At 36.8% G+C, this 11,611-nt stretch overlaps 1 protein-coding gene across 1 annotated transcript in view; it reads right to left on the reverse strand.

Annotated features, from left to right (window-relative positions):
• Positions 1-8,579: 8,579 nt before the first annotated feature.
• LOC108967412 (putative uncharacterized protein DDB_G0271606) overlaps positions 8,580-11,611 on the reverse strand; it is a 66,185-nt gene continuing 63,153 nt past the window's right edge. Inside the window, exons 7-8 of the mRNA XM_018930800.1 lie at positions 8,852-9,364; positions 8,580-8,638 (exon numbers count right to left, since the gene is read on the reverse strand). Of these exons, the coding sequence (XP_018786345.1) occupies positions 8,580-8,638; positions 8,852-9,364 (572 nt within the window). The remainder of the gene's footprint in view (positions 8,639-8,851; positions 9,365-11,611) is intronic.

An 11,611-nucleotide genomic window follows, 5' to 3' on the forward strand; every position in this document is an offset into this window, starting at 1 on the left:
GTATAAAAATTTTGGAGCACCATTCTAGAGGGTGCATAGAGAACACCATAAACCGAGTAACGTTTTCAAAGAGATTTATATTAGTTTGTCTTATTCTTATTCCTTGTTGTCAAATCTATTGATTTCTTCTGGTCTAGTCTTTAGGGAAGGGAGGATGAAGCTTTGGCTAGAAGTTCAGGCAAGTGAGGAAAGAAAATTAATTAATTATTTAAGGATTAACCAGGACTAAAAGATTTGTTAAAAATTCTAACTTTTTACTAATTCATAATAAAACTTCTTCACGGTTATTTTTTGTGTGAAGGCAATTTCAGATGCAAATTAGTCCAGAGAGAAAGAGTCTTGTAGCAAAGGATTTAATTCTAAAGATCTTAACAAACTAGTGTTTAGAAGATGTGTTGATAGATCAGCACAGAAGCGACACTGAGAATCCGGATTTTACTAATGAAAATATAATCAAGACAGAGTCACTTTACGAAACCTATTGACATAAGACATAGCAACATGACGGACAAAAATTATAAGGAGACAGCATTGGTTTGAAATAATTAATAACGTATGATCAAAGTAGAGATACTTTTTCAAACGTTCAGCACACAATGAAGAAAATATAGCAACCATAGCTGAGAGTGTATACGAGGACCGTGGATAGCCGATTCGGCGCCGTTCCCAGCAACTCCGATGGACATACGAAACGCCTTAGCGCATTTTACATCGAGATCTAAAATTAAAACCGTACAAAATACAGCTTATACAAGAACTGAAGCCGCTCGACTTTCCCAAGCGATATCGCTTCGCTCTATGGGCTCTTGCCAAGAAGATCTGATAGTGCCCGTTCCCACGACAGTCGGGTCTACGATCCCGTACTGGTTATCCGGTCAAGGACTGTCAACTCAGCAGAACTCTGCTGCTACAACAACAACAACCGTTATCGTGCCACAATAATCGACTATTTAATGCCTGAAATTGAAGCTCACGATCTCGGCGACATTTGGTTTCAACAAGGTGGTGCCTCTTCCCACACATCGCATTGATCAATGGATTAATTGAGGAACACTTCGATGAGCAAATAATTTTACGTTTCGAGCCGGTCGATTGGCCACCAAGATCGTGTGATATCATACCGTTAGACTTCTTTCTGTGGGGACATGTAAAATCTACAGTCTATGCGGAAAATCAAACTTCGATTCAGGCCTTGGAGAAAATAACACGAGTGTTATTTGCGAGTTACCATTCGAAATGCTCGAACGAGTTATCGAAAATTGGACTCAACGGATAGACAACATTTAAAAGAGATAATTTTCAAAAAGAAATACTAAAGAATGTTCTATTGAATGATAATAAACCTTTCTCACTAAATTTGAAGTTTCTGTTTTTTTTATACCCTGAACAGGGTATATTAATTTTGTCACGAAGTTTGTAACACCCAGAAGAAAGCGTCGGAGACCCTATAAAGTATATATATAAATGATCAGTATGTTGAGCTGATTCGATTTAGCCATGTCCGTCTGTCTGCCTGTCCGTCTGTCTGTATATATACGAACTAGTCCCTCAGTTTTAAAGATATCGTTCTGAAATTTTGCAAACACCATTTTCTCTTCAAGAAGCTACTCATTTGTCGGAACTGCCGATATCGGACCATATAAACTGAACGATCGGAATCAAGTTCTTGTATGGAAAACTTTCACATTTGACAAGACATATTCACGAAATTTGGTATAGATAATTTTCTAAGTCAACAAGGTAATCTCCGAAAAAATTGTTGAGATCGGCTCACTATAGCATATAGGTGTCATGTAAACTGAACGATCGGAATCAAGTTCTTGTATGGAAAACTTTCACGTTTAACAAGATATATTCACGAAATTTGGTATAGATAATTTTCTAAGCAACAATGTAATCTCCGAAGAAATTGTTCCAATCGGTTAACTATAGCATATAGCTTCCATCCAAACTGAACATATAGTTACTAACATAAATGCACCTGTGAAGGGTATTTAGCTTCGGCCACCGAAGTTAACGTTTTTCTTGTTTTTTTTTTTGTTTTTTTTTTGTTTTTTTAAAGAGTAGAGAATCTCGAAATTGATCAAATAAATAAATCCATTGCTAGGTCAGCATCAAAAAAAGTTTAAAAAGTAGTAAATGAAAATAAAATTATTTTGCGTAATTTTTTCTCAGTTAAAAAAATATTATAATACTATTTATTGTTGAATTCACCACAAATTTCACAAAGAAACACCACAAGCTGTCAATTTTGGCATAACTATTTTTAAATAAAAAAAAAAATTATATTTTTTGTAACTGTAAAAACAAATTGCTCGCCTTGGCAATGATTTTGATATTTATTTACTTTTAATTTTTTATTTTTTCTTTAATGTTTTTTTATATTTTTTTTTTTTTGTTTATTTTTTTACTTTTTTTTTTTTTTGCTTCACTCACTGCATTTCATATTCATCGCAGCACACGCTTTGTTGCATTTCGAATACAACTAGTTAATATTTGTGTTTTTCTTATTGTTGGCTTTGTAATCACTATTAATAACGGCACTGTTTCGTGTGACTTTGTCATCTTTTTATTTGCGTTGTGATATCAAGCCAAAATCTATTAAATCATTTTATTTACTCGAAACGAGCGGAAAGCGAGCCATTAACGGTGTAGCGTTGCTCCTTGTTTTCATTTCGGCGTGTTTGGCTTTAGAATTTATTGCTTTTTAATATGCTGTTGTTGCAACTGCATTTGGGGTACAGCTACGCTCGCTGTCTCGCCATAAACGGCGCTGATTTCGCGCAACACTTCGGCGACAGTGATTTCGAGTATTTGGCTTGTTTCATTTGGTGTTGTGTTATTGCAATTTTTTCACTTTGTAATTTCCGGCTTTGACAATGAAGATTTACTTTTTATAGCCGGTTGTGTATTATGGCACTTCGTTAGCACACTACACGAGCAGAATAACAACAATGTCGGGTAAAAATTAACGCTAAATCGGTGTGTTAACTTGTATTAAGTATAGCTGCACACTTTATCGCGCAAAAAATTCTTTCTGAAAAAATGTTTTTCATATTTATACACAGTTAACCGCTTAGTTTTCCGTTATTTATAGCTACTAATACTTTAAGGCATGTTCCCTGGCTTCAGAAAATTTTCGCGAAATCTTTCGCTCTGCTTTTCCATGCACTTTATTTGCTCACTTTTCTATTTAGGAGCCTTTCACATGCGTCTCCTGCGCCCGGCGCGTGCCGACACGACGCAGAGAGCGAGTGACCACCGCAGACACAGACACAAACCCTGTGGCATCACAGCGAAATTTCAACTCTGTCTTCAGCGGCTCGACGCACTGCGCACGAAGGGTCTGTGTGGTGCCGGTATATACTATTGCGGTTGGTGGGTGGTTGCAGGCGCCGTGCAGCACCGCAGTGTGAACTTTTGCACACCAGCACGAGTTGGAGAATTAACAAGTTGGCCGTTAGCCGTCGCCGCACAACAAATTGTGCACTTTTCACATTAATCAGTTTGTCATCGCCGTTTGCGCGTTGCTATAGTCGCCGCCGCCAGTGTTGTACGTCTCCAACGTATTTCGGATGTCAACTGAATATGTTTTTCACTGACCCGTTGACGGTCGGCGGACGCTTTGAGAGCGCCAAATGCGCGCTTTCACGAATTCTGCCATAAATGAGCGAATGCAAAAACAATGAGCGCAACAAAACAAATTCTGAGCGGAGAGTACGCTGCTTGACGTTTTTCTTCGATAGTAGGATAGCGTAAAATATAAGAGACGGCAGGTGAAGAGTTGCCACAACAACAGAATTTCGATTACAATAAAAATAATATCAGAAAATAGAGATTTAAAAAAAAAGAACAAAAAAATTTAAAACAAATCTGATAAATTGACGTGAGAAATTTTGATTGAAAATTGCGGTTTTAATTTCGATTTTCCGATTTTTGCAATTTCGATTGCAAAGCGGGTTCGCCGTTAGTATTTGAAATAAAATAAAATACAGTGTGTTTGGGATATAAAAAGATAAGAGTATACCAAATTTCATCAAAAAAGTTTTTTTTTACAAAATAAAATTAAAAAACTGAAAAAATTTTAAATTTCAATTTTTCTCATAAATTTTAAATTAAGTGTAGAAAAACATTTTTTTGTTAGAAAATCAAAATAAAAAACTCAAAAGATTTAATATTTGATTATTTTGCATAAATTTTAAATTAAACGTAAAAAAAATATTTTAAAACAATATTTAAAACAAAATTCGAAAAATTTAATATCTGAATTTTTCGCATAAAGTTTAACTTGTTTCTCTTGGAGTCGTAGTTCGCCAGAAATCAAGGTAAACCATTTTTTAACCTTTAAAAATCAACCGAGCCCCTTATAGCTTCTTCTACCCCACCACAGATCGTCCGTAGAGAATCTTTCCCTCCATTTTGGTTAGTTTAGCTTTCGTTTCCAATTAATTTCATTCCTCACCATTTCCAAAGGCTGCTGTACTGATCTACAAGCACTTGGAACTTGTGTAGAATATTTGAAGATTTCTGAGCTCAAAAAATCCCAAAATTAAATGATTTATATTTTCCAATTTTCTTTCGCTTTAATTATTGCCAATAATCAACTTGAAAACCCCACAAATTTCTTAGACAATTTACACGCAGTAGCAACACTTAGTGCCAACAACTTTTGTGAGAGTCAAAGAGCGCGATTTCGCGTTGAGAGCAAGTCGCGGAAAATACTATAAAAGGCACTGCTCTGGCTGTGCCACCTAACCGCCCACCCGCAAACCGATGAACTGGCGTTTAAGAATATGCGCACAAAAGGAAATCGAGAAAAAACATGCAGATACCGATATACATTGCCTCTGCGAGGCTGCATGTGTGTGCGTATGTGTAGGTATTGGATATAAACAAATTATCGGACAAATGACGCGCGTCGGCACTTGCCGTTAGTCATTTATTGTTGTGTTTGTAAATTTTGTTCGCCTTTTAAGCGATTTTTAGCATTTGTTGTTTATTTGTATTTGCATCTTTCATTGTTTATGTTTATTTTGAAAATTGTATTTTATTGTCATCTGGAGGCGTACATTTGCATTCCCTTTTCGTAAGTTTTTAAGTCACTCATATGTTCCAAGGGGTTACATGGTTTTACGGGTTTCAAAAAATCGATTTTTTTAATTGTCTTATTAAATTTTACAAAACCATTCTGGAGGTTTTCCTAAATTTTCAAGTTGATCCGAGTAATGGTTTCGGAGAAACCGCCTTGGAAATTTGTGCGCTCGAGTCTAGCCAGGCTGCGCCGTCTTTAAACGCGTTTTTCTCGAAACTGTGTTTTTGAAGTCGGTTGCAAGACTTTTCGAGAACAACTCAACCGATGTTCATGAAATTTTACACAGATATCGCAAAGACAATACTTAAACACTTGGACGAAAGATTATTTTTTCCACTACAATTATTTGAAAAAAAAAAAATCCGAAATTTTCAAAACAATTTTCATTGTTTTTTTTTTTTTGTGTTTTTTTTTTTTTGTTGTAAAAATGTCTGCCGAAAATTCAGTTTTAATTTTTTTCCTTCTTTCAAGTTCTATGTTAAGGTTTTAATTAAAACACTTATTATTTTCACTTTAGATTATCCTGTAAGGAGTTATGCTGCCTACGCACTACGCACCGGAAATGGCGGCGCAATGACCGAGTTTAAAAATAAAATATGTGTTTCCAAAAATTTCAAAAATTGTTTGTTAATAGTGTATGTGTGTAACAATAAAAATTCTAATAAAATATTTAATTTTTATATGAGAAAAAATTTTGTTGAAAAAGCCGAGGAAACCCATGAAACCCCTCAAGAATGTGCTAGATGTTGACATAGACATTTTAATGCCTCCAGCGCTTAGTGAGTCCGACTTTTTATTTGGCAAGCTATTTTTGGAACATTTGTGTGAGTGCGTGTTTGTGTCGTTATCTATGACATTTAGGTGTTGTACTGGTGGTATGCTAATTTTATGGATACTTGTTAGCTAGCGCTTATCTGTTTATCCGAAATGCTCTGCATAACGCAGTAAACAAACACGTATTCAAATTGTTGCGATAAAACTTGATGCATTGAGCTAAACGTGTGTATAATTGTCAGACACAACAATAAATGTGATTTGTGATGCTAACCGGTTCGAACCGAAGATATGCAGACAACAAATAAACAAACAAATTATGCAATATAACAATGAAAGGCAAAACCCCCTGAAAATTTGAACAATAAATGTCATATCTCATATATGTATATTATATACATATATATATCATATAAAATCTATACTTACGCTTAATTTGTTGTTTGAAAAATATGAAAGATATCAGCTGTTGAAAACTATTTATATGAAGGGGTTATATACAGTTAGAATTTTCAGTAGCTCGATGATTTTTCTTAATACCCATATATTTAAGAATATACGTATATAGAAAATTTCATATCGTTCCGTTGGATATTTTAGAGGTTGCACGCAAATTTGAAAAGGCGTTTGAGATGCTTGGAAGTACAAGGACAAATTTTAAATGCGTTTTCTAACCAAAATTACTCGAAATCGTACAACCGAGTCTCAAATTTTAATACGAGCTTCGTAAGTATATTTTTCAGTAATTAAATGAAATTTTTTCTCACTAATAAATATTTTTTTATAAAGAATTTAAGGCCTATTTTGGCCAAATTTTTTTTTTTTTTTTTTTTTTGAAAACCGGCATTTTGTCAAAAAAATTTATTTTGCTTATTACTTCCATTTGCCTTACTAGATTTAACATCTGTTTAATAAAGAGGATTCAGTTCAGAGTCCAGACCATTTCCAAATTAATAGTTTTCTAATGCGGAGTGTTAAAATACAGGTAAAAGAAAAAGATCTGCAAAATTATTGTCAAATCGGCCTTCAAACTATATATAACCACTTAAATCGCAACGATTTTCACTACTGAGCAAATAAATATCATTAAAATGCTCCGTCTTGCCTTCAAAACAATTATTCTAGCCGAGCAAAGTAAACTAGAGCACAGAAAGCAGAGTAGTTGTAGTTGTAAAATATGCTGCAACTTAAACCAACTTTGCATTTACACGTAAGTACTTCTGCTAAACATGACGCACATGAATAAAAAAAGGAAATTCTTGAGTGTGATAACGAGCCACACGCTCTTGTTTTTGTATACCATAACGGTTCAACAGATTTGCATATAAATATTCTATGCATTAAAGTCCAACCACAGATGTGTACACATAAATGGACTCGCACATATGTTGATATATACATATTATTGATATCCGCACACACACACGCACACACGCTCAGTGTTGCTGCAACCATTGTCCACCCCCAGTCCATTGGCTTGTGGCAGCATTCATTCATTTCATCAGTTTTCGCTCGCATCTCTTCAATTTAGCATCATGAAAGACTTCGCATGCCATCACCGGTTAACTGCACACAGGAGCTGCTCGAAAGGATACACAAATGAGTATGCATGTATGTATTTATGACGAAAAAAGAATGAAGCGTAAGGCAGGCAGCATTAAGTGAAAAGCGGCAAAATGCGAAACAGCATACAAAGCGGAATTGCAAAATAAACATTGCGCAAATGTTTGTTCGCACTCCTGTGGAGAGCACACCGCGGCGTATGAGCAACATTTTTATAGCGTACTCGAATGGAGAGTTTTCGCTGATACTCCCTTAAAAACAAGCCTTTCGGTGCAATCCTGCTGGGCGCATTGCATGGCATGCATGTGTGCGTGTGTGTAATTATGTAGTAGAATAGCGGCGAGTTCCTTTGAGAGTTGGAAATGTTGAATAAACCATAGTAAGGATGAAACTTTGATCCTCTGCAAAATGGTTGAAATTGCAAGATTGAAATTCGCAAGAAAAAAATATCTGAAGTTGGTTGCCAGCTCTGTAAAAGCTAAATTCTAGAAATCTCGGCTCGTTACCGAAATATTGGGTAGTCGAAAAAGTCTTTTCGTATTTTGTCAATAGATGTCGTTGCAGTCGTATAGTCGTATAGGAATGCTACGCAAGCCACCAATGAAATTTGTGAAGTTTACAGAGACGATGCTGTAACAGTTCGTGTAGCACAAGACGATCGCTTTCGTTCTGGAAATATCGCTTTACACTTTACACTAATGGAATAATGTCTCTAACGGTAAAATTACAAAAAGTGGTCGACCAAAATGCTACATATTTGTTTATTTATTTATTAGTATAAATATAAAAAAAAAAATAAGTTGGAAGATTGATTAGAAATACGAAAAGACCACCGACTGAATAAAAACCCAAAAACGGGAACAAAGCAGAATTTTTGGTTATTCTTTACCATGATATGATAAGAACTTGTCTGCCACTTATTTTCTCCACCGATCTCGAATTCCCCCTTTTAATTAACGGATTTACCGAATGTGGAATTTTTATAGTTTTTATCGCCAAACTATTTCGACAGCGAGTGGGTAATTGCCGGCGATAATGTGTAGTTCGTGTAGAGTGTAAATGACACGGTACTTATCAGCTCAGTCCTAATTATATTAAACACAGCAATGAGCTTTTCATGCGTGCTTACGAATGTGTAGTGAGTTTTTAATTATTTCGTAAACTCACCGCTTTGCTGGTTGATTAACTTGGTAATTGTATGAAACTTACCTGCAAAAAGAGAACAACAAAAAAGTGATTAATTACACGGTTGTGATATTAGAACAATGGAAGCAAAAAGTGGAGTACAGTGGAGCCTCAATAGTTGTGCCATAAGCAAAATAAATATAAATCGAGGTTTTAAGTGAGAGACGAAACTCAAAGCGATTCAAGGAAGCTGAGGTGCCACTGCGCTGCACACCAGTACGCGGTTAGCTTACTCACCGTTATTATTGCTTATGGCAAATCGTTGCTGCAACTGTTGCGCCAACGCCTGATGATGCTGTGCCAGCGGCGTTAGCGGCGGCGGCTGGCCCAACTGGTGAGGCGCCGACTGCGAATGCGGCACGTTCGACATAGGTGATGCGTCGCCGCCGCCGCCGCCGTTCTGGCCGTTGCTGCCGCTGGAATTGTTGACACCGCCAACACCGTTATTACTGCCGTTGTTGTTGTTGCCACTGTTCATTGCATTGAACTGTTGCACGGATATGGATGTGGGTACGTTCACCATTTGGTGCTGCTGTTGTTGTTGTTGCTGCTGCTGCTGCTGCTGCAACTGCTGTTGGCTAATGAGTGCGCCGCCGGCGCTGCCTGCCGTGGTGGTGTTAATGGAATTTTGCAGAGCGCTGCCATTACTGTTACTATTGTTGTTGTTATTATTATTGGCAACCGAAAGGATGGAGCCGTTGGCCATGTTGTTGGATGTGTTGGCATTGGAATTGAAGTACACATCCTCACCTGTGCGGGGTAGAGAGGCGTGTTAGAAAAACAAACATAAAGTTTAAAGCTTGTATACACAGTTATGTTTGCAAAAAGCGCACTAACATGATGTATGTACGTTTGCAGATAGACTAGAACTTGTCAGAAAAGCTTAATTGGCAAATGGGAGCTTTAAGTTGTGAGCTTTAGTGCGTATAGCGCTATCTGTTGGTACTTAGCGCCGTGTAAGAACTTAAGAGCTTTGCATGACACTCGATATGCAGCTATCAAACAGTTTTATAGTTTATTTTTTTTTTTTTCGGAAAATAGGGGTAGGAACATCTGCAGATTTCAGAGAGGACTTATTGCTAGTGCAATGGCATCTTGTTAACATCTTCCACACTCTTTTAGAGAAATTTTATTTCGAAAAATTCTATTCTAATGACAAATTGCGTTCTTTCTACTGAGCAATGACCTTGAAATTCCCATTCAATATGTGAGTAAAATTGTTCACGCGTCAAGGGAATATTTAAATTTGCTTCAACTTTCAATTTCAGGGTCAACAAAATATTGTTTGTGCTTTCATCACGTTTCCATTATCGCCGCCTACATGCAGCGGATGCCAGCACTACATCAAAAGGTTCTTCAACGCGCACATCAACTGACGTGGCGCGTCGCGACTTGATTTGATTATGACTGACAGCGGTATGCCCGGCTAGGCTCTCCACACTAACCTCTGTGCGGACTCTGCCTGCCAGTCATAGCCATATATGTATGTAYGTGTGTATTAAGTCAGTTAAAGCAAATTGAATCAAGAAAGAAACGCGCAAAGTGAACACGTGGTGAGCGAATCAGAAATGCACTTTGCATGCAATTAAAAATTGACAGCCAAGTCGGCAAAAAATAACGCGCATAATTTAAGAGCGACGTGTGGAATTCGCGGGGCGGCAAATTGAAAACGAAAACGATGCCTCGAAATGCGCGGCATGTTGGAGCCAAAGACTGCTCTACAGCCTGAAGAATCCCCCTAAAGTTTTATTGCAAAAAGCACTTTAAGACCATGAGACAAGCAAATATGTGAAAAAGCAATTTTGGAAGCAGCTTAAAAGCTGTAGGCGAAGCAATTGCTAAGCTCAATTTTCAGGTGTGTGGCGCTGTATCCAGAAGGGTGGTAAAAAGGCCTTTAGTGGAGATATATATATAACTGATTTCAGTGATTATTTGATATAGGCATACACAAGCATACAGAGCGCACAATAAAGTGCACTTCGACTATGTATTTCTTTTGGCGCTAAGTTTTTTCTTTTTTCATTTACACAAATGCTTATTCAAACTTAAATTATGGCGAACAGAGCTTTTATTGATAGTCCACAACTCTAGCGGGTGTGTAGGCGTTCTCTTCAGTTTTAGCGCCGGCATGTATGCAACGTTTTCCGAATTCACTGGAATAATGTAGCATTTTGGTTATCTGCACAAAGTCAAAAGTGATGCTTGCGAAATTCAGCTTGCAAAATTACATGCTCTCGTAGTTGTACATTAGGGTGCGCTGTAACAAAGAGTGAGTCTCAAACGAGACCAAAGTACCGAATTCAATTTTTTCCCATAGAAAAGGAGGTAGTGAGCTGAATATTCTGTCTGGACAAATATCGCACTCATTCGGCTTACAGATCTCTATAGGATTAAAGGACAATGCTTGTAGACTAATTGTAAGATCTCGTGTCAAAATTTACTGAAATTAACAAGAAAAATCATGAAACGGGAATTCCAAGGGACCACACAACCAAATCTAGCTTCTCTAAATACTATTTGATCAAATTTCAACCGGACTAGCCCATTAAAGCTGAGCATGCTAACCAAATCGATAACAAACTTTTTTCAAAGTTTGTTTGAACTTCTTTAAGTTCGTCTGAAGTTAAATTCCCATATGTCGTCGAGCCTACATTCAACAAATGAATTACTGCAGATGAAGGGACATGGTTTTACACTTTGAATTCGAAACGAGCGAATGGAGCTTCATACAACCGAAACCCGTTAATCTTAAAATCACTTAAGGCACTGAAAATCATCTCGGCTGAGGGTTATTAAACAAGTGTACGGAAAATTGGATTAAGCGTCGATATGCTTGTATTGACTCTGGAGACTATTTTGAAGACGGTAATAAAATACGTGGTATTAAATTCTTTTCGTTGCCAGTCCGGGTCAAATTTGATCAGGTGCTACAAAATTTTGATTCAACACAAATACAAATTTTAATACAGTTTTTATAAAATTATTATTATTATTTTT

The sequence above is a fragment of the Bactrocera latifrons genome, unplaced genomic scaffold (genome assembly GCF_001853355.1).
Source record: "Bactrocera latifrons isolate USDA-ARS-PBARC rearing strain unplaced genomic scaffold, ASM185335v1 scaffold_188, whole genome shotgun sequence".
NCBI classification, from domain to species: domain Eukaryota; kingdom Metazoa; phylum Arthropoda; class Insecta; order Diptera; family Tephritidae; genus Bactrocera; species Bactrocera latifrons.